Source organism: Coffea arabica, chromosome 11e, assembly GCF_036785885.1.
Source record: "Coffea arabica cultivar ET-39 chromosome 11e, Coffea Arabica ET-39 HiFi, whole genome shotgun sequence".
NCBI lineage: Eukaryota > Viridiplantae > Streptophyta > Magnoliopsida > Gentianales > Rubiaceae > Coffea > Coffea arabica.
In genome coordinates, this window is record NC_092331.1 from 51,825,870 (window position 1) to 51,848,371 (window position 22,502).

Consider the following 22,502-nt stretch of genomic DNA (forward strand, 5'->3'; position numbering starts at 1 on the left):
TTATATATCCGAGACATGGGGGGGTTCATTCCTAACACGGGATCCCCTAAATGGCATTCCCTTTCTAGGGTTTATGCATGATGCCATTTATTAAAGCGATGTAAATATGTGACAAAGATGGCCTAAAGGATATAAATAATGCAACGGGGGAAAAGGTCTAAACATGAAATGCATTTATTAAATATAATGACTGAAATTTAAACATGTGAGTTATCTAGTGGGTGAGTCACTAAAAGAGTGCCAAAGAGGCCTCTTATTGCTATGGCTCATGAATGCAAGCCAAGAAAACAAAAGAATGGTTAGTGCAATTGATAGTACACATAACACATTGGGAGCAATTAAGAAAAGAAATACAATAAAAGCAAGTAAAAGGGGTGGAACCCCTTCCCTCGTGCCTAATGTGCTTAAAAGGGTGAGGTTGACTCTAACCTAGGCAAACTCTAACATGGATGCATGAGGCTGGGGCTCACTAATGCAACTAGACTCGATAAGTCTCGGCTCCCAAGCCTTCAGACCTAAAGGCGAAGGGTCATCACTCCCAGGGCCTTTGATCGGTGGCTCGAGTGATCCCTTAGGTAGCGCTATGGGCGCAGAGCACACCAGCCGCCTACCCAAGGCAATCGATCCTAATCCTACAGGGCGGTGTGGGATGGCGCCCACGAAAAATAAAAATAAAATGGGATAAAGCAAGTAAACGTGCACGTATGAAGTGTTCCCCTATTTTGAGGGAAGGGGTGAGAACCACGCGAGGCTCTAAAGGTGACACACCCCCCCAAATGCAATGCAAGCGCGAGATAAACAAGTAAACATACATCCAATCAACCAATCACACGTACGTGAGTGAGGGAATAGTTGGATACGCGCGCGAGGCAAAAGGCCTAAAAATAGAAAATGCAACCCTAATATCCAAATGCAATGCATAAAAAGGGTAGAAAAAGGAAACGAATGGCTAAGTCAAATGCTTGGACCCACTTAGGAAGTCCCCAGTGGAGTTGCCAACTGTCGCGCCCCACTTTTCGATCGGATGAATGAGTGTGTTTGTGAATGTGTGATGTGATGTTTGTGTGGTGTGTGAAGTGTGGTGTGTGAACGTGTGCAAAAAATGGAAAAAGTAAAAGGCCATGGGACTTTGGAAAGCGACGATTTGGCCAAATGAAATTTTAAAAAGGGTTTTTTAAATATGAAAACGGAGTCGCCACTTGGTAATGAGTTAAGGTGTACCAAGTCACCTAAAAAGTGTTTTTAAAGACAAAGTAGTGAAAACCCTTTTTAAAACGACTCCTAGTCCACGTAAGCCAAAGAAAAAGGTTCGGGGGTCACGTTTGACAAAGGGGAAGGCAAGGATAGAATCCAAGGCACCCCATTGACCTAGCCAAGGCTAGTTGCGCGACTTAACCCTACCTTTCCTAATTTTCTACCCAATATATGTTCGCACGTTGGATATGACTATATGAATGCAAAACGGAAAGAAAAATGCAATCCTAAATTCTACGATGTCTCTCGTGAGGCTTTTGGTCCCAAACCACATGAATTGTGGCGGCCAACAAAGGAAAACCCCATAGAGGTCGATTAATGCAAATGAGACTCAAGTGTGCAAGTGTGAAAGTGTATGAAAGAAATTAAAAATCCAAGTGTTTGTGTGCAAGTGTATGAAAAGGTGCACGTGTGCAATTGTATGAAAATTCCAAGTGTTTGTGTGCAAGTGTATGAAATATAGTGATAAGTGCATATAGGTGTAATTAAATGCAATTTGGTGAAGTAGAAATCAAAATGAACAGTAAGGAAAATGTGAATTGAAAAGAATGAGTAAGTGATAAATGAGAATGAATGAACCTAAGGGAATGCATCAGGTCGGGTATGGGAATGACTCCTAACTTTTCGACTTCGATTTTCCCTTTGATTAGAAGGCGAAACTAGCGTGCTAAGGCTATCGAATAGCCACACTCGCTCGTTTCCCTTATCAGAAGGGGACTCTCAGGCAAATGTACCCTAACTAGCATGAGATGCAAGACCTAAAGTGAGGGGAAAGGGGAATCGAGGAGCATGCCAGATGATAAAACTAAGAAAAAATGCATGATATGTAGTGAACAGGCAAATAATGCATTAATGAAAAACAAAGGAAAAATCCTATTGGGTCTAGCGTTGGACTAGCCCTTTCTATGAATTCCTAATGAAATAATGAGTCACAACTAGCATTGGACTAGTGTGGTGACGTACATTCATCCATCACATTCATTCATGCTATAGAAAACGAGTAGACATGCCAAGCACGTATAAACACATAGCACATAACATTTAGCATGCTCGACTAGATGCAAGGCCCTAACAAAGCAATTAAACATGTAGCAACAAGAACAAGCAACCAAGGGGAAGGGGAAATGGACCAGATGCTCTCCGAGCCCTATCTATTACAAGCCAAGAGGTGTACACATACCCCATAAAAGCATAAAGGGGAAGGGGAAATGGACCAGATGCTCTCCGAGCCCTATCTATTACAAGCCAAGAGGTGTACACATACCCCATAAAAACTTAAATAAAAGTAAAAGTAAGTAAACGCATGCAAGGAGGTAAGGAAAGCGAAGTAGACAGGCATATTCACATAACACGTAGGAGCACATGGGGTCAAATGAAGTGCAAGTGAGGGATAGAGTGTACCTCCCTTGCAATCGGGGCCCAATGAAGTGAAATCACTGACTTACCCTCCAAAATAATAAAAAGGTCAAGGTACCACTTAAATTATCAAATAAATCAGAAAAAAATGGAAATAAACGCCAAGTTGAATCACTTGAGGCCTTCCAAAGAAAGTAAACTACTCGTACTTAACCAATTAAGACAAGCAACGACCCAATTGAGAAATTAAAGAGGTTTAAAGAGCCAATTTATTATAAACACTAAGGGACTTGAAAAAACATAAAATAAAATTAAGAATCTAAGGTGAAACAAAACCAAATCAAACAAGAAATTTCACAAAAAGGTAAATGAGAAGCAATTTACTAGTGTCTAAGTAACAAAATGCCAAAGAATCCAAGAAAAATCAAATTAACTACAAATATGGGAAAAAGATATTACTAGACCCTTTAAATCCATTCTACAACCCCTTAAGTATCTACCCAAAATAAATCAAGATGAATTAAAAGGGAAATGGCATATTAGGAGGACAAAATTAATTAAGTTTTCCAATTAATTGGGCCATGGCAGCACTAAACACAAGTTAAGGGGTTCAATTGCAAACACAAACCAATCATGTAGGACCAATTAAAAACACTCAAGAGACTTTAAAGGTCAATGGCAAAGCAGAAGTCAAACCATGGTGCCAATTGCAACTATCTTAGAATCTAATTGCAAGAAATCAGCTCATGATTGGGCCTTAGTGAAACCAAGGGGACTTGAAGGATCAAAAGGCAAAAATTCAGAAAATATTTTCATGCACAACATGCAACTTACGAAGGAAAATTGTTTCTGCAGCCAGCTAGCAGCAATTTTTATTCTTACGGAAACATATCATCCTCAATCATCAGCCTTGATCCAAAAATCTTTTAAACAAAACACCTAAAACGGATCTAAACATCATAACACATCATTGCAACATTCAAACCAGCTCAAACCGTAGAAGGAACTTCATGCCAATGCTGGAGAAAAAGTATGTAAAAAAAAGGTTCGGCAGTCTTGAGACTTTGGAATTTCAGCAAAACTTATGCAACAAAAATTTCAACAAGGATTCAACCTCAAGCTCTCATTAAGCCTTCTAAATTCATCCTCAAAGTGCTATGCTATGCACACAAGAGAGAAAAATTTGGAATGAGGAACAAGCTAGCACTTGCAGGTTCATTCAAGAAAAACTTTCCACCAGTTCTTTTTAATCACACGAAAACAGCCACAAGCATGCGTATCAGTCCATGAAATAGTGAAGCAATCAAGTCAGAACCCATTCAAAACCCAATGTTACAGTTTCAACCCATTGCCCTTAACATAATCCCCCGTCCTAGATGATTTAATCAAATTAAGTAAACCAGAAATGCAGCAAAGCAACGAAGTAGCCATTCTGCGATTCTAAAAATGTTGCAGCAAACACCAAAATTTCATGTGAATCCAGAAATCATTCATTCAACCGTGTGAAATCAAGAGTTTACATTATCAAACATTTAGACACAAAAAAAAACATCCTAGACACAGGCGAGAAGGCTCATCCAAACCTTTGCTAGCTTTGAGCATGGAATTCACAGAGTCACAAAAAATTGCGCATACAGAAAGCTAGGAAATAAAAATTCTGCAATTTTTCGTGCATCCCAAAATTTGTTCGTGCAAAGTGAAACCTATCCAAACCTCATACATTAGCTTATTTCCATCAGAGTCATGAATTCAGCATAGAGGCTAGGGGAGGGACTTGTTCATGATGAACGACATTCATTCGGTTTCGAAAGATAAGGAAAGCACGCAAGCTAGCAGCTTTTTTGGTTCCTAAACTTGCATCAAGGAGGTTCTAACACAGCTTTGATAGCCAACGAGTTCATGGCATTTCTCAGTCAAGCGATAAACAAAAGCACGAAAAACAATCAGGTCACAACTTGGACGACCAGAGAAAGACAAGGGTGATTTACAGTCACGTCCTCAGCCTCGGCAAAACTTAAGAAAGGAAGGAAATTATGTCAAACTAAGATGGAGAAGAATCCATGACTACCTGGAAACACCAATGCTGCTAAGCGAAATAGTAGAGGCTCCTGGGAATCGCACAGCTCCGGCAATAGAAATCCGCGAACTGGGTTGCGAGAGGCTCCAGCGTTGATGCAGGCGATACCTTCCCTTTCCCTCTCTGTTTTGCAGCCGAAACCCTCCTCACTGCTCCCTCTCTTGCTTCTTCGTTTCTTTTCTTTCAGAACCCATGCTGCCAATCTCTTGCTTGCTTTGTTTTTCCTTCAGATTTTTTAGCCATCACTCAATGCCCAGCCCCCTTTCTCTCCGCCTTCTCTCGCTCTCGGCTCAGCTATCTCAGTTTTCCTCAGCCGTTCACTCCCTCTCTAGCTTCTGTTTTCTTTTTTGCCTTCCAACTCTCCCCTCAGTTTTTTCCTTAGCCCGTCAACTCTCTCTTCCATCCTCTCAACCTTTCTTCTTTTGTTTTCCGAAACCCTCTCCCCTCCAAAAACTCCTCTTGCGGCTGCCATCTTCTTTGTCCTTTTATATCATCTCCCAATCCCCTAAAACCCTTCCTTGAATGGCGAGGATGAAGGCTAGCCTCTGCCTTCATCCTGCCCCTTCATGGCACGCATGAAAGTGCCCTTTGCAAGCTGCCAAAAATGCAGCTTGCAAACCGCGATCCCTTTTTTTTTTTTTTTTTTTTTTTAACTTAACAAATACAGAAATGATAAAATATAAAAAATAATTATAATAACAAATTGACAAAAACCGAGTAATAATAATAATAACAATAACGAAAATAATTTAAAAAACTAAACAACTAAAAACAACAAAAATAGCCATTTTTCCATCTTTTTTTGTTTCATTTTTCTTTTTCATAGTTTTTTTTCATTTTTCACCTTTTCTCTTTTTTCTAAATGAATCAAACAACAATAAAAGATAAATTAAGTAGAAATGGCTAAAATAAAGCTAAATAAAACAAAATTGCTATTTTTCTTTTCTTTTTCCCTTTTTTCCTTTTTTTATGATTTTTCCTTTTTCTTCTTTTTTTTTTTTTTCAAGAAATTCTATGCTAAAAACTTACAAATAAAAATAAAACTATAAACTAAAAACTAAAAATCGAATAAAACTAACACGACAAATAAAAAACTAAAAATAAACAGTAAATGAAATTACACCAAAAATTTGGTGTCTACAGGTACCATTTGAAGCTAAATTGGAGTAGGAAACCGCCTTAGTTTTAATGCTATCATGATTCAGACGAGAAGTTTAAATTATTACAAAGAAAAGAAAACATTTTTAAGAACTCTTTAACTTTACTCATAATATGCTATTATGAAGCAAACATATTATTTTTGTGCCTGAAATCACCTCCAATAAAATTTTAGTACTAAAATTAAACATTCTGCCTTTACCTAGTTTTTTTTTTATCTAGAAAATAAAAATAATAGTTGATCTGTTTTTAGCAAGAGATTGGTGTGATTTAAGAAACAAGCATAGGGCAAGGGGTTTGAATTCAATATCTATAAATCTTGGATTCAAATCTTCAAAGAATGAATTTAGGTACATCAATAATATAAATACATACATATACATATATATATGTATATATATATATATTAAGCTTTGGTTCAATTTAGATGAAACTAAGAATTATAAGTGAATATGTAACTGGAAATGAGAATTGGGGTGAAAATGATGCCTTTTGGATATGTGAAAGACCAAATTACACTGTTTTAAAAGTGAGTTACTAAAAAAGTATAAAACCTCATAAATAAGGGACCAAAATGCATTATTTTAAAAGTGAGGGACTAAAAAATATAAAACCCAACTCTCGAGGGATACTTTTATGGTTTTTCAAATTTTAATTTTGCTGCAATTGTATTTTAAATTAACGGACGCACCCTCAACCAGTCAAAGATTGACTTCACATTGAAAAGGATTAATGTGTCATTTGAAAAGAACATTTCTCCGGAATTAAAATATGGATTGTGACACTCTTTTAAAAAAAAAAAAAAAAAGGATTGAGACATTAAAATCACCCAGCTTTTAGTGTTTCACTTCTATGTTAGTGTTAACATAATATTATCATCGTTATTGTTGTTAAAAATATTTTGGCAAATTGTGTTGGTGAATTGTAAGAGGACCTTCCATAATATCATTCTTTATGGTAAATGATGTTGGCCAATTACAAGAGCGCCCTCCTATTGGAAATTGCCATGTTGTGCTATAATATCATCTCCCAATTTTGTTCTTAACTTTTATCTTTTGCTGCTGAATTCATGTTCCTTCTCTTGTTGTGTTGTTGCATTTTTATGTAGTTGAAAAACTGAAAAAAAGAGTTATAAAAACTGAAGTACTACTCATTGCAGTAATAATAGACTTGCAAATGAACCGAGTTGAGTCGAATTTTGGCCTAATTAAACCAAGCCTTGACTTAGTTTTATCAAACTCGAACTCGAATTTGAACCCGACGAGCTGACAATTTTGAAGTTCGAACTCGAAAAAATAAAAATAAATTTTTTTTTTAGAATAAGCTCGACGATATTGATTGAGCTCGAGTCGAGCTTGACTCGAACTGCTCGCGAGCGACTTGATTCGTTTGCAACCTTAGGTAATAGTTAAAAAAACTGCTCAGTTGCTGCAACTTTGCTCTTTATTGGAGGTATGCCCCCTCCTGTTTTGACCTTTCTCTTTCAGTGTTATTTCTATTTCCATTGTTGTCCTAATAATGATTTAAAGGACAGTATAAGGGTAGAGATGAAACTTAAATATTATCTCTCTTATAATACACATTTTTTTAATGTTAATTTAACCCAAAGGGATTGACAATGTTATGAACCAGTAATCTAGGGAAGGTATGAGCGATTTTGAAAACTACAAGGGCTCTAAATAATATTAAGAAAAACTTCAAGGGCTCCAAACCATAGGGAGATAAAGTGTACATTTGACAAACCACATGGGGGTTGTTGGTATTTTACCCATTCTCAAATGCACGAAACATTCTTCCAAGGGTTTGACTTATAGAGGGACAATTTTGGCATTTTCCTTTCAGACGTTAGTTTAGATGTTTTTCGTCAGACTTTTACTTTACTTGAAAGGACGGGGAGTCAAATTGTAGGTTTTCAAACCATAAGAAGGTAAAATGAACATTAGTCAAACCACAGGGGGGTTTTGGGTATTTAACCCTTATTCTAATTGGAAAGTTTTGACTACTTAAATATGATTTGGCAATCAAGTGTGACATAGTTGGTAAGATACTTTGCGTATAATTGAAAGGTCATGGTTCGAATCATCAAAAGAGTAAGTGAAGAGCCACTATTGCCAACAACCTCTTGGGTCGTCAGTACCACCAAGACTTAAAGGGTTGCCACTTAATTGTGGCTTCCTCCGATGGGAAAATCCCATCGGCTCTCCCTTTGCTTAGATTAGGATAGAGTATATTATACAAATGTTATCGTTGCGACAAAAAAAGAAAAGAAGAACCACTATTAATCTTCTTTAAAAAGACAAAATAACAAAAAATTAAATGTGACTATCCTAAAAAAAGCCAACAACTTCTTGGGCTGTTAATAAATATCTTGGTGGGGGTGGGAGGTCAAGAGTCCCTTGCCTCCCAATTTGCCACTTAATTGCGACTTCGTCCGACGGGAAAATCTTGTCAACTCCCCCTCCCCTTAGACTAGATTATACAAATGTTATCGTTGCGACAAAAAAAAAAATCCAGAAAAGGATGACTTACACTTTGCCCCCTATAATTTAGTACTTTTCTACATATCTCTCTTATGATTTCAAAAATGATATATAACTCCCTCATAATTTTGACTACAGTGCCAAAATTACAGAATGGAGTCGAATAACATTCCAAAAGTACCCCTTATGTTAAGATGAATTTTATTTGTTAAGCAGAAGGAGTTATATATAGATTTTGAAAACTATAAAGAGACTATATGATAAAATGCTAAATTATAAAGAGATTATATGATAAAGCAATGAACCATAATAAGTTAAAGTTTCATGCATATTATGTTTATATATCTTGATCACTCCAATCATCTTAGTTTATAAATGAAGGTAATCTCAACATTTCAATTGATTCCATTACAAAAGACACTTTAATTTAAACTATGAAGGAGTTATGTATTATTTTTGAAACTATAGGAACGTTATTTACAATACCACTAAACCACAAAGGAGACAGGTGTAATTGACCCAAAGAATTTTTTTTAAAAAAAAATATCTTGCATTTTCCGAAACACAGGGTCAAAGAGGAGCCATTCCTGGTGAAAGAAAATGCGAATTTTTTTTTATTTTTGTTAATAGCCACGAAATTTCCAGTTCTTCTTAGTGCTGTAACCTGTATGGGTAAATTTGATCTCCCATAATACAACATAATGCAGTGCGACACAGTTCGAGCTTGCTATTCAATATCCTCACCATACTTGTATATACCAAAGATAAACATATGTTCAATAAAGGGGGGAAATGAACTGAAAACATTAGTTCATCACTCTTCTTCTGCTCTACCAACTTTGTTCCAAAGAGAAAATGCAGTTCTGGGCTTCATGCCATTGGAGCTGATGTTCCTCAGGAAATTTCTATACCACTTGGCAGAGGACCTAGGATTTCTATTCAACGTTGCCCGATCAACAGAATAAAGTCCAAACTTCACATCATACCCAAATGACCATTCAAAATTATCCATCAAAGTCCAAACAAAATAGCCCCTCACATCAGCACCATTTCTATCAAACAAAAAATGCTTGCTTTCATTAGTTATTCGAGCAAATAATTTCAGTACAATCAGAGGAACAATCTCACCTCATGGCTCGAGCCAAAGATGATAGGTATGCTTGGTGAAATTCAATTCGCTTGACATCACGCTGTAAATCATCAAGTTGATCTTGTTGCAGTGGCGAAGAATAACCTGTAGGTAAGATAGAGTTATTATGAGCTTGTCTAACAATGATTAGTGGTCACTGGACAGTGGACACTCAATAAGATGGATTTCATGTATTAATTACTGGGAAAAGTGAGATCAAATCGAGAAAGTATTTAAATGCAGGGAGTAATAAATGTGAGTATGCATTCAAATGGTAAGTTCGGTTAAATTGGTTGTGTACTCACGAGTATCCATTGAGCACTTGTTCGAAAAATCTGATTATTGTCTGGTAATAGCTAAAATAAGAAATGACAAGGTAGCAGTTTTTGAGACAACATGACATGTAAAACTGGAAAAACATAGATCTACTTGCACTTCAGGTGCAAATTTATCTGAATAACACGATCAGAGCCAAGTCAATGTGGAACAGGAGTACAAGAGTAAGAGCAAAAACTGTGGATGTTCAAAACTAAACCAAATCACAGATATTTCCCAATGTATATGTTTACCATTCTCAGTAATAAAAATGGGCTTGTTATCGTATCGATTCACTGTATAGTCTACAATCTCTTCCATTCCTCTTGGAACAACACTGAATCTAGGCATCCCTGTCTGTTAAAACCAGCAAAAAACAAGATTAGGAAAAGGCTAATCTTAAGCTATATTACAAATAGAATCTGATATACAGTCAGTGCAATAAATCAGGATAAATCTGATTCTCATACAGGTTCTCCAATCAAAACACCACCATTCTCTGCAGATGTGGAGACAAAGCCTAGGATGGCACGGTCTCCACCGGGGAGACAGGCAGAGCCAGAGCAGGAACAACTTGAGTGTATGCAATCCTTGGCATAAAGAGTTGAATAGTGGTTTAGTCCAATGAAGTCAATGCTATCCCTTATGAGCAGTCTCTCCTCTGATGTGAATTTGGGTAACTCATTCCCATGGTATCGACGCATTTCTGGAGGATAATCACCAAACACGAGAGGATCCAAAGCCCTGTTTTATAAATTGAACCATGGCACATAAAAAATGGGGCATCTTGTCATTTTTTTATTCTTTTCGTATAGAAAATTTTCTTAATTCAATGCTTCTAGCTAATTAGGCTGCGATTGAGTGACAGGAAAAGGGAAAATTTAAAATGCTAGTACATGACTGTGGAAGCTTCCAGTCCCAGGGTGAAGGGTACAGTTTAAGGTGATGTCATGACTTACCAAGCCAGATTAAAAGCCAAAGCCCTATCTGCAGCTTCCTTGTTATGCTCATCATCAGTTAATGGTTCAAACATAAACGAGTGGAGCACCATTCCTATTACACCTTCTTGTTTGGGCTGCAACAAAAAATGTGCGGTTCAGATTATACGCCTCCTTTGTTGAAACGATAACAACAATGTTAAGCTGTAAAACAAAGGGATGCAGTAATGCAAGTTGATGTCATGATTTATGCAAACTAAGTATTTAACTTGCCAGAAACTGCTCGCGATAGAGTTTGGAAGCCTTGGCATGTGCAAGTAACATGTTATGCACTGCAATTAGGGGCTCGGTATCTGAATTACCAGCTGAACAGTTGCCCAAAGGAGGGGAGCAATGACCTGGAGGATGTTTTCCCCATTCATAGGCGCATTCTGCAACTGTATTTGGTTCATTTATGGTCACCCAATACCTCACCCGATCACCAAAATTCTTGAAACATGTTTCAGCAAAATGGAGGAAATCATCCCTAATTTGTCACAAATACCCGAAATTGTGATCTTATTGAAGAGTTAAATATCATCCACACAAAATCCATAATCAGATTTATAGTTCAACATACTGAATCAGAGGATTGAGCCAGCCCCCGTATTTGTCACTAAGCACTTGAGGCATGTCCCAGTGGTAAATTGTCACAAATGGCTGAATGCCTGCATTGATACAATGTATCTAAGCCTCTGAAACAATAGAAGTAAATGAGAGATGAAAGGTGGAAGAAACATGTTATGTTTGCTTAGTACCTCGGAGTAAAAGGTTATCAATAATACTATTGTAGAACATGATTCCAGCTGCATTAACACCACCGGATTTCCCATCTAAACAACCATTCAAAGATATAAGTCCGTGGCATTCAAAGAAAAATGGGACCAAAAGGGGTTATACCTGAGGGGAAAAAAACGTACTTGGAAGTATCCTTGGCCAGGAAATGGAGAAACGGTAAGCATCCACCCCAAGGGAATGGATTATCTCAATATCTTCCTGTTACGATCCAAAAGCAAACAAATTTTATATCGTTTTGCTGCTCAAAATCTTTAATTTACATCTTCATATCATTCATCTAGAATGTTTAAGGTACATTGAGATAAGTAAAAACAAGAAATTAGAGTAGCAGAGCTGGTAACTTGGTACCATGTAACGATGGTAATGGTCAGTTGCTGTATCTCCGGTGTCTCCATTCTTTATATTACCTTAAAAAGTTGGAAACAAAGTAGAAATTTAATCAGATTCACTGAACAAAAATTGTATAGAAAAACACATAGCTGCAAGAGGCAGTTTAAAAGTATCACTTATTACCAATTTTGCGGACAAAAACATCCCAGTCACTAAGGCTCTTTCCATCTTCAAGAATTGCACCCTCAATCTAAAACCATTGAAGTGGTTTCATATTAGACAAATTCCAAGAGAATTTCATCGAAAGTATTCTACCAAAAAATGCAGACAAGAACAAGAAGGTTAAAGAAACACATGATTTGTAATTTTATATACTTGATATGAAGAAGTGGAAACACCGAAGAGAAATCCAGCTGGGAAATCTGATCTTTTGACATCTTCAAACTCTTCTGCTATTCCATTGCCTCCTTCATTATAGGCTCTTACACAAGGATTTGCAGAAATGATTAATATGAAGAGCAGAAAAGAGGACGACGAGAGCATGTTGATGACCTTCGTTGTATAAGAGAGGTGTACTGATGGTTCTGAAGAGTAAAGACACTTCAGTCGGGGGTTTGGTAGAAGAAGCAACGGAAGATTACTTGTCAAGAAACAGAAACAAGACTTAAAATATTCATGGGTTCGTTTGGTGGTAGCTAAGATACATACAGCTTCTGAGGATTACTTGTCGGATGAAATCCCATGACGTTGAACAGTGCCGAACACTGCCTGCCACCTGGTTGTTTGTATTATACGATTTGAGTAATTTGTAATTCTTTATTAATTATTTATACAATTTTGTTAAAAAGACACATTTGTTATATATGGGATGGGTAAAACACCATTTACGTCTTGTAGTTTGGTATTATATTAGATAACTCTCTATGATTTAAAAACTTTTATATAATCACCTCGTGATTTGGATTAAAGTGTCATTTGTTAGTTTTTCCGTTAAAATTAATAATTAATAGTAAAAAGTCAAAGTCAACCTAATAAATTTACAAATTCACCATTTTCGCTACTTTGTTTTCCCTTTTCTCTCTCTCTTTTCTTTTTTTTTTTTTTTGGGAACGGAAGAGATGATTTTGAAAATCTATACTTTGGCTTACAAAATCTTAATTTTCTCCAAAGACAAAAGAGATGAAAGGGAAACAAAAGTAAATAGAAAAGAAACTAACAAGATGGAAGGAAAATATAAAACAAATAAATAAGAAACAAAAAATATCTTTTTTTACTACAAATATTATTATAGGTGTTTAAACCATATTTTTAATGGTATTTTCTAGTTCTTATTTATTCATTATTTATTTCAATTTCTTTCTTTCATGTCTGGAGGAAGAAAAGAAGTAATGGAAGAGTAAATTTGTCAATTTATTACTTTGATTTTGATTCTTTATCATTGACCGTTAGTTTTGACGAAAAAATCTAACGGTGGCACTTTAACTCAAATTAGGAAGAGGTTATATATAGGTTTTTCAATCATAAAAGGGTTATGTGGTAAAACACTAAATTATAGGGAAGTAAAAAGTAATTTATCCATATAGAATCCAAATGAATCGTAGTTAAATATTACATATTTCCTTTTAGAGTCTTTCCCGCTATAAAGTTGAAAACTATGTTGGAATGTGGGAAAGGTGTGGGGAGAGGCAGGAGAGTAAAGCTGTACAAGCATCTAGAATGAATTACAAGTTGGTCATATTGCGTTACGCTTGGAAGCTGAATTTGCATTCATTTGCCTTGAAATCAACATTTGACAAATCTTTTTATGTTATAGTAGACCTTATAAATACACGAATTTTATCTGATGAATTCATTTTTTTTATTTGTATGTTTTAGTTGCAATTACTAGAATAACTATGAGATCAATTTAATCAACATGCAATTTTTTTAATTCCAACCAGCTACATTATTAAAAGACCATAGCATCCTCACTCAAAAACTGTTACTTTGTAACTTACAAAATTCAGATTTCCACATTTTGTAACAGTTCAAGATATTCAGTGTAGTTAAAATTTGAATATTAATATAAAAACTAGATATTCTAAGTGATTAGTGCATGCAAAATCTAAAGAATTTGAGCCAGAAAGAAACTAGAAATGAAGGGGTTTAAAAAAAGGCAGGTTTCCTTAATTCATTTGCTTTTAGCAAGGAAAAAGGGAGTAAAGAACGCAAGTAGGATGGCAACAGGGCGTGTTTGGAGCATGGGATCCCCCCCGGTCCCCAGCCTTGTTGCCAAAAAAACTCCCCCGACCCCTGCCTCCATTCCACCCACCCCTTGCCTCGCTTCCCTCGCGGGTGATAATTTGATTTGTTTTTTAGGATCCTTTATTCAATAGATCAAAGCTAAATTCAAAGAATAGAATAAAAAAACAGCGCTGAAAAAGTGAAAAAAGAAAAATAAAACAAGAAAATTATTGAAATAAAACACCAAGAAAATTAAGAAACTCAATTGGATTGTATAAATAGCACTTGGGAATACTCATAGAACACATAAATTGCTCGTGCCAAATATCAACTAGAAATTTAGATAGAAATGGGATAAATGTTACATTTAGTTGTCAAATATTCTAAATTTATTATTATTAGATTATATAATATATTACATTTATTTATGTTAATAACTTGAAGCGGTGGACGGGACAGGGATGGGGTCGGGATATCATTCCTTGCCTCTCGCCCCATTTAAAATGAGGGGAGAAAAATTCCCCCTACCCCATCCCATTATTCCCCTACGAGGCTGGCACGCACGTGTACCCGCTCCCGTTGTCATCTCTAAATGCAAGTTAGAAACTTCGGATTCGAAACCTTTCCACTTATACTAAAAGTCAAAAGAGAGGAAAAAAAATGTTCACGTTTTACCGTAGTCGGTGAGAGGAGTCTTATCACTCGAGAATCATGCGAAAGTTGTTTGTTTGCATGACGTAAGCTCTGCTGATTAATGATCTTTTTTTTTACTCCCAATTTATGAAGTCAACAAACATAAAATACACAAAATCATTCAGGTACCGTACTCAATCATGTTGATTAATGTTTTATTCAATTTAATTAGGTTGCAGATTAATTATACTAATGCAATGTTTAGTGCATAACATTTCGAGGCAATGGCAAAATATTTTGTCGGAAAAATTGCGAATAAATTTGGGTAGTTATCAAAATCTAAATTCTCCTATAGCCTTTTTAAGAAAGAATAATAAAACTCTGCCCCATGGATTATGGCCCCGTTTGGCAAGTGAGTTTTTTGGGAGTTTGTCTAAAACTTTACTGTAACTTACTATAGAAGTTTTTAAAAAAATTTTTGAAATATGTAAATTTTTGAATATTTTGAGTGTATAGTTTAAAATTTTTGAAAATTTTTTTGAAGTTACTGTAGCTAAAACTTTTAAAAAACTTGTAACAAACAAACTTGGCATATATTATCTCCCATGAGGAAACATATCTAAAACTTTATTATGCCAAAAAATATCCTCTTAAGTAATACTAGATAGAGACGAGAAATAGGGAGAAGTCAGAAGAGTTGTTGATCGATACAAGACAAAACTAGAAGTTATTAACTTAGAATAATGAAGGCTAAAGAAATTCATTAGCCTGGAATTATCGGAGATTAAGGAAATTCATGTGAGGTTAATTTTGTGTTTATTTATTCTTCATTCATTCCTTTTTTTTTCTTAAAAAATTCTTATACAACTTTGTAGTATTTGATAGTGAAATTAGTAACAATGAAAAAAAATTAATCAACTTTACATGAAATCATAACACAAAATGTAGCACAAGATCATGACTGCAATTCCAAAGCGACATTGAAATGTTACCCTAATGTAGTACGATAATACGTGATAATAAAATTAGATGGAGAATGATAAATATTAAATTCTCCTAGAGCTTGCCAAGTCAGGCATTGAAAGAAAAATAGAAAATGTGATGTGAAAAAAAAAAACACGAAAAGAGAAAAGCACAAGGTCTTTAAAAGGAAAAATGTAAACATTTTTGGACTTTGCCTTATTGCATTTTATGTTAAATAGGGGTATACCTAGCTACGTTGTCTTCCCAAATCAAAATAATATAGATGTTTGGATAGCAAATTTTTCCAACAAAATTTTTCACTTGTATCATAAACACATTTTTCAATCCACCTTTTTATATTTCCAACTACGTTTTTATATATATCACATTACAAAAAGTGTTACAGTAATTATTTGGAATAATAGTCTTTTTTTCGTATTTTTAATTTGGCAAATGTCGTATACTATTAGAGAGAGTTGCCAGATCAAATTTTATTAATATAATAATGTAAATAATAGAAGAGAGATATAAAATCTTACCTTCTTAACAACCGCATAAATAAAAATATAAATTAAGAGTACTACTCATTTGAAATGACAGACCTAATCATGCGAACAATAATAGCCTCAAAACATACACAAATTTTTTCTTCCAACTATGCCCCTAGTGTTTGATCACACTTTGTTCTCCTCAACTGAAAAATGTACGCATTTCTTTAATAATCTTTATTAAATATATTAAAGTGGTTATAAAGTTATAATGTAATCTATAATACTTAAAACCAGTATATTTTATTCCAAAAAATTTATTGATGAAATATCTCATATAAATTTTAAAAGAAATATCCTAGAATTTTACTATGTTTTCAACATTTCCTTACATTTTATTTCTATAATTTTTAAAATAGAATTAACAGTTTCTATAGTCAATTTTTGTTGACAATGAATTATAGATAACCTCATTTACCATAATATCTTTTTGAAATCTTTAAAATTGACCTTAAAATTTTTAATCTCAAAGAAAAAATGAGATTGTAAAAAATTAATAAATTTGGTATTAACAAAATATTTTGATAAAATTTTATAAATAAAAAATTGTGGAATCACTTTGTCAAAATATATGCTTCAAAATATGGTGATCAATATGAACTCTAAACATGAAATGACAATTATGTGGTTTTGATTAAACTAAAGACATGGAAATGTTTTCAAAACTTAGATTATTTGCTCCGCTGGAACAAAAAATGTGTTTTATTAAAATAAAACATTTAATAATAGAAAACTTGCCTTCATATTACTAGCAATGTCTATCTATATTTAATTTAGGCAATATTAAAGTAACTAATTATAGTTAAACAAAAAGGTGTATCTTTTCTAGGATTAATAAGGATAATTGTTACAGAGACTGTTATGTTATTAAATAATTATGATATCTAAATTTTTAAAGCGTTATAAATTCCAAAACTTAGAGGAGGTAAACTTGTGTTTAATTCTAAGGATATTGATTAAATAACTAAGGGTATTTTTGCCCATTAATCGCTATAAAAGGACAATTTAGTCACGACATTTTTTTTGACAATCCAACTCAAACTTAACGTTTGGCTGGTCTTGGGTGGCGATAAAGTGTATTCTCTTTTGATTAAGGAGGACAAAGGGCCAAAGATTTTATATTAAGAAAAGGCCAAATGCTTTTAGGCTTTTGTCCTGTGGAATTCTATACTAGGAAAACTTGCATAATGAATTAGTAGGAAACCTTGTTAAATTTAAAAATGAAAACACTTAATTTATTGAGCACCCATCTAGTAATTACAATTTATTTTGTCATTTTTATTAATTTATTCCCCATGTACTCTTTTTCGGTTTTTAAAATGATTCCTGGCTTTGAGGCCTTACCTATCCATAACCTGGCAAACAAACTCGAACTACACTTTTACTAAAATATGCGCATAAGATATTTTGATAGTAAATTATTTGAGATAATTTTATGAAAAAATATTGTAACACTTTTTTGATATCAGCGATGGAGTTCTCCTTTCCAATGGGTCAGTATATGTGAGATAAAAAGGTGATTGAAAAATGTATTAATAATACAAATAAATCAGTGTGTATAAATAAGGTGGACACACTCAGTATTAGTGTCCATAATCTATGGGAATGGCATGGGGATTAGGCAAATAGATTAATAAATGGGATTTTTTTTTCTCTTTCCTATTCTTGTACAAAGAGAAACCACACCTAGTGAAAAGAGACAAATTTTTTTTCCTCTCAATAGGCATGAGATTTGCAAATTGCAATTCTTCTGAGCGCTGAAAGAGCACATTTCATCTTGCATAATACAACTGTTGGATTCTTATTTCCTCACCATACTTTTATATACCAAGGATAAGCATATGTATAAGTAATGGTAAATATCCAAGGGAAAAATGAATAGAATTAGCAAATTATGTAGTCAATTTTTGTTGACAGTAAATTATAGATAACCTCATCTAGCATAATACCTTTTCAAAACTTTACAATTAACCTTAAAATCTTTAACCTCAAGAATTAAAAAAGGAAATGAGCTTGTAAGAAATTAATAAATTTGGTATCAACAAAATATGTTGGCAAATTTTTATGAACAAAAATTCAAAAGCACTTTGTCAAAATACAAGTGTCAAAAGATAATGATCAATGACACTTAAACATGAAATGACAATTATGTTGCTTTGATTAAATTAAAAGACACGAATATGTTTTTATGGGCCAACGATCCACATTGCAGTGAGGTTCAATTTGAGCTTGTATTCTATTTCCTCACCAGGAATAAACATAGGGTAAATTTTTTATACAATGACAGTATATATATTAGTGGGTTTAGATACATGCCATATATATATAATTTATTGTTTAAATTCAAATTCAAATGATATGATATTCATCCAATCCCATCATTATATACACTAACAATGCAGGAAATATTAATCTATAAAGGGGAAAATGAACTAAAAACACCAGTTCATCACTCTTCTGCTCTACCAACTTTGCTCCAAAATGCAACTGCAGTTCTTGGCTGCATGCTATTGGAGCTGATGTTCCCCAGGAAGTTTCTGTACCACTTGGCAGAGGACCTAGGAATTCGATTCAAGGTTGCACGATCAACAGAATAAAGTCCAAGCTTTACATCATACCCCAATGACCATTCAAAATTATCCATCAATGTCCAGACAAAGTAGCCCCTCACATCTGCACCATTTCTGTCAAACAAAAGTATATACATTGATAAATTATTCTAGCAAAGATTTTCAGTACGAAAGAAAGCATGCATCAAGAAAAACATGAAATCATGAATCTTTTTTGTACGAGAGGTGATATGATTTGTTTAAATGCATTCATACCTTGCCCGAAGGATGAGAGGCAAAAGGGGAAGGCTTATAGGCTATAGCTCCTTAAAGAAAAAATGTTCCATAGTGTTGAAAAATTTATAAACCTTTTTTTAGTTTCTAAATCAGTAGAAAAGAGAATATTTATCCCATAATTGGCGAAGAATCTGCTCGACAAAAGCATCATTAATGGCAGTGTATGAGGATAGATGAATGTGACTACAATCATGGGAACAATATCACCTCATGGCTCGAGCCAAGAAGGCAAGGTATGCTTTGTGGAATGCAATTCGCTTGACATCAAGTTGGAAGTCATCAACTTGTTCTTGTTGTGGAGGTGAAGAATAACCTACACATTAGTTAAAATTATGAGTTCTCAATCGTAAGACAAATGATAACAGAAGCATGTTATCGAAAGTATATTTTTACCATTTTCAGTAATAAACATAGGCTTGTTATGGTATCGGTTCTTTACAGAGTCCACAATCTCTTCCATTCCTCTTGGAACAACAGAGAATGTTGGCAACCCTGTCTGTTTAAACCAGAAAAAAAAAATCATGAGGAAAAAAAAAACTAATCTTAAGAGTCATATAGCAATCTGAATTTGATATTTCAGCGAATATCTGATTCTCGTACTGGTTCCCCAATCAAAACACCACCACGCTCTGCAGTAGTACAGACAAAGCCGCCGATGGCACGGTCTCCACCAGGGGCACAGGCAGAGTCAGAGCGGGCACAACTTGAGTGTATGCAGTCCTTAGCATAAAGAGTTGCATAGTGGTTCAGTCCAAGGAAGTCAATGCTATCCCTTATGAGCAGTCTTTCTTCTGGTGTAAATTTGGGTAACTCATTTCTGTGATAGCGACACATTTCTGGAGGATAATCACCAAACACTAGAGGATCGAAAGCCCTGTTTTATAGACATAGCACATCAAGAACGTGTCATCTTGTCATGTTTTGATTTATTTCACGTAGAGAAGCTTCTTGATTTCAATCTTTCTAGCCAAATAGGCTTCAATCGCGTGAGAGGAGAGGACAGTAAAAGCTCCCAATCGCAGGCTAAATGGCACAGCTTAAGGAGGAGATGCCAACACTTACCAAGCCACATTATTAGCCAATGCCCTCTTTACAGCTTCCTTGTCATGCTCATCATCAGCAAATGGTTCGTACATAATTGCCTGGACCACAATTCCAATTACACCACCTTGTTTGGGCTGTACCAAGATTGGTGTGACGAAAACAACGAAGTTTAGCTGTATAATCCATTAAAACAGCTGATACTGTATATCATTGATGCCAACGAAGTATTTTACTTGCCTGAAACTGCTCACGGTAGAGCTTGGAAGCCTTGGCATGGGCAAGTAACATGTTATGCATTGCAATCAGGGGCTCAGTATCTGAATTACCAGCTGAGCAGTTGCCAAAAGGAGGGGAGCAATGACCTGGAGGATGTTTTCCCCTTTCATAGGCAAGATCTGCAACCGAATTTGGTTCATTGATGGTCACCCAATACCTCACCCGATCACCAAAATTCTTGAAACAAGTTTCAGCAAAATGGACGAAATCATCCCTAATTCAATTCACATAGACCCAAGATTTTGATCATATTGCGGAGTTATATACCATTCACATAAAATCCAGCATAATATTAAGTTGAACATACTGAATCAGAGGATTTAGCCAGCCCCCATATTCGTCACTAAGCACTTGGGGTATGTCCCAGTGGTGAATTGTCACAAAAGGCTGAATGCCTGCGTTGGATACAATGTGATCTAAAGCTCTCAAGCGACACAGTAGTAATAAATAAGAGATGAAGGGTGGAAGAAACATGTGATGTTTGCTCAATACCTCTGAGTAGAAGATTATCGATTATACTATTGTAAAACATGATTCCAGCTGCATTAACACCACCCAATTTCCCATCTAAACAAACCATTCAAAGATTTATTGTGAGTTTGTGGCATTCCAAGAAAAGAAGAGGGACCAAAAGGGATTATACCATTGAGGGTAAACTACTTAAAGAGCCTCTAAACTATTTCAATTGTCAACTTTGACGTCTCATTTATTCTAAAACACAAATTGATCCACTAATAATAAAAATTGTCAAATTTTGATAATTTAGTCAATTCCTATCATTAGATCCGTTAAATTTTTCCTTTAGATCCATCAGATTGACTAGTGGAGATGGACTAAAGGATCAAAATTTGACCTTTTTTATGGTTGATGGACCAAATTGAGACTTGAAGTAGATGAGAAGTCAAACTTAATTATTGAAATAGTTTAGGAACTCCTCAAGTAGTTTATCCTTGAAAGGAAAATAACGCACTTGGAAGTATTCTTGACCAGGAAATGGAGAACCGGTAAGCATCCACTCCAAGAGAATGGATTGTCTCTATATCTTCCTGTCATGAATGATTCAAAAGCCACATGCTTTAAATGGATTCATTGCTTGAAATCTTTAATGTACATCTTCATATCATTCAAGTAAAATGTTAAGGGTAAAGTGAAAGGATATCAGAGTACTGGAGTTGGTAACTTAGTTAATTTGGTACCAGGTAACGATGGTAATGATCAGTGGCTATATCTCCAGTGTCTCCATTGTTTACATTGCCTAATACAATTTGAAACAAAGTAGAAACTTAATCAGATTTCTTTATCCAAATTTGTATAGAAAAAGACCTTGTTATAAGCAGCAGTAAAAAAGTATCCCTATCACCATTTTTATGGACAAAAACATCCCAGTTACTAAGGCTCTTCCCATCTTCAAGAATTGCACCCTCAATCTAAAACCATTGGAGTAGTGTCATGCTAGACTAATTTCAAGAGAACTGCATGGAAAAATATATCACCAAAAACACAGGCAAATACACAAAAGTTAAAGAAACACATGATTTGTATACTTGATAGGAAGAAGTGGCAACACCAAAGAGAAATCCAGTTGGGAAATCTGATCTTTTCACATCTTCAAGCTCTTCTTCTATTCCATTGCCTCCTTCTTGAAGGGCTCTTGCATAAGGATTTGCAGAAATGAGCAATATGAAGAGCAGAAAAGAGTAGGAGGACAGCATAGTGGTGACCTTCATTAGTTGATTATTCGAGTGGTGTCATGAGAGTGCTAAAGATAATTTAGTCTTTGATTTGGCATAACAAGAGACAAGAAGATCACTTGTCTGAAAACAGAAACAAGACATAAAAAATTAATGGTAGTTGAGACAATATCGCACTTCAGAAGATCACTTGTTGGATGAAATCTTATGACAATACCTTCTACCTTGTCAGAAACGTGTAGCAAGTGTTTTGCTTAGGTAAGGATGCAGCATTGTTCATTCAATGCTAGTATTAGAACCTGAAAGCTGAATTCTCATTTATTTGCTTTGAATTTATCATTGTACTTTTTTTACAAATTATTATTAGGATTAATCTTTCCTCCACTGACAGCGTATACACTGTC

The 22,502-nt window shown here is 34.9% G+C and overlaps 2 protein-coding genes and 1 long non-coding RNA gene across 3 annotated transcripts; all 3 read right to left on the bottom strand.

Moving 5' to 3' along the window:
* Nucleotides 1-1,481: 1,481 nt before the first annotated feature.
* On the bottom strand, nt 1,482-5,127 carry LOC140020966 (uncharacterized). Its single transcript, XR_011824921.1, has 2 exons — nt 4,679-5,127; nt 1,482-2,700 (listed from the first exon to the last, which is right to left on the bottom strand). It is a non-coding gene; the product is annotated as an uncharacterized lncRNA (long non-coding RNA).
* Nucleotides 5,128-8,972: 3,845 nt separating this feature from the next.
* Nucleotides 8,973-12,467, bottom strand: LOC113718468 (beta-glucosidase 18-like). Its single transcript, XM_072072981.1, has 12 exons — nt 12,250-12,467; nt 12,058-12,124; nt 11,893-11,951; nt 11,667-11,742; nt 11,505-11,579; nt 11,327-11,414; nt 10,981-11,233; nt 10,729-10,844; nt 10,240-10,513; nt 10,024-10,126; nt 9,454-9,559; nt 8,973-9,377 (listed from the first exon to the last, which is right to left on the bottom strand). Exons 1-12 carry the CDS (start codon nt 12,415-12,417, stop codon nt 9,140-9,142), a joined length of 1,623 nt encoding a protein of 540 aa, XP_071929082.1. The 5' UTR covers nt 12,418-12,467; the 3' UTR covers nt 8,973-9,139.
* Nucleotides 12,468-18,565: 6,098 nt separating this feature from the next.
* Nucleotides 18,566-22,187, bottom strand: LOC113718469 (beta-glucosidase 18-like). The gene is made up of 12 exons (XM_027243372.2): nt 21,952-22,187; nt 21,768-21,834; nt 21,604-21,662; nt 21,378-21,453; nt 20,900-20,974; nt 20,715-20,802; nt 20,369-20,621; nt 20,150-20,265; nt 19,688-19,961; nt 19,481-19,583; nt 19,295-19,400; nt 18,566-18,925 (listed from the first exon to the last, which is right to left on the bottom strand). The coding sequence occupies exons 1-12, from the start codon at nt 22,132-22,134 to the stop codon at nt 18,691-18,693; spliced, it is 1,635 nt and encodes a 544-aa protein (XP_027099173.1). The 5' UTR covers nt 22,135-22,187; the 3' UTR covers nt 18,566-18,690.
* Between the last annotated feature and the right edge of the window lie 315 nt (nt 22,188-22,502).

What these genes read in the sequence shown, in the direction of transcription:
- LOC113718469 (XM_027243372.2), bottom strand. Translation starts at nt 22,134, where the DNA reads ATGAAGGTCACCACTATGCTGTCCTCCTACTCTTTTCTGCTCTTCATA. An exon ending in TGGCTAAATCCTCTGATTCA is followed by an intron (nt 20,622 to 20,714) that starts GTATGTTCAACT and finishes GAATTGAATTAG; the next exon opens with GGATGATTTCGTCCATTTTG. An exon ending in TATGTTTATTACTGAAAATG is followed by an intron (nt 19,401 to 19,480) that starts GTAAAAATATAC and finishes ACTAATGTGTAG; the next exon opens with GTTATTCTTCACCTCCACAA.
- LOC113718468 (XM_072072981.1), bottom strand. Translation starts at nt 12,417, where the DNA reads ATGCTCTCGTCGTCCTCTTTTCTGCTCTTCATATTAATCATTTCTGCA. An exon ending in ACCATTACCATCGTTACATG is followed by an intron (nt 11,743 to 11,892) that starts GTACCAAGTTAC and finishes GGATCGTAACAG; the next exon opens with GAAGATATTGAGATAATCCA. An exon ending in TTGGCTTTTAATCTGGCTTG is followed by an intron (nt 10,514 to 10,728) that starts GTAAGTCATGAC and finishes TTTATAAAACAG; the next exon opens with GGCTTTGGATCCTCTCGTGT.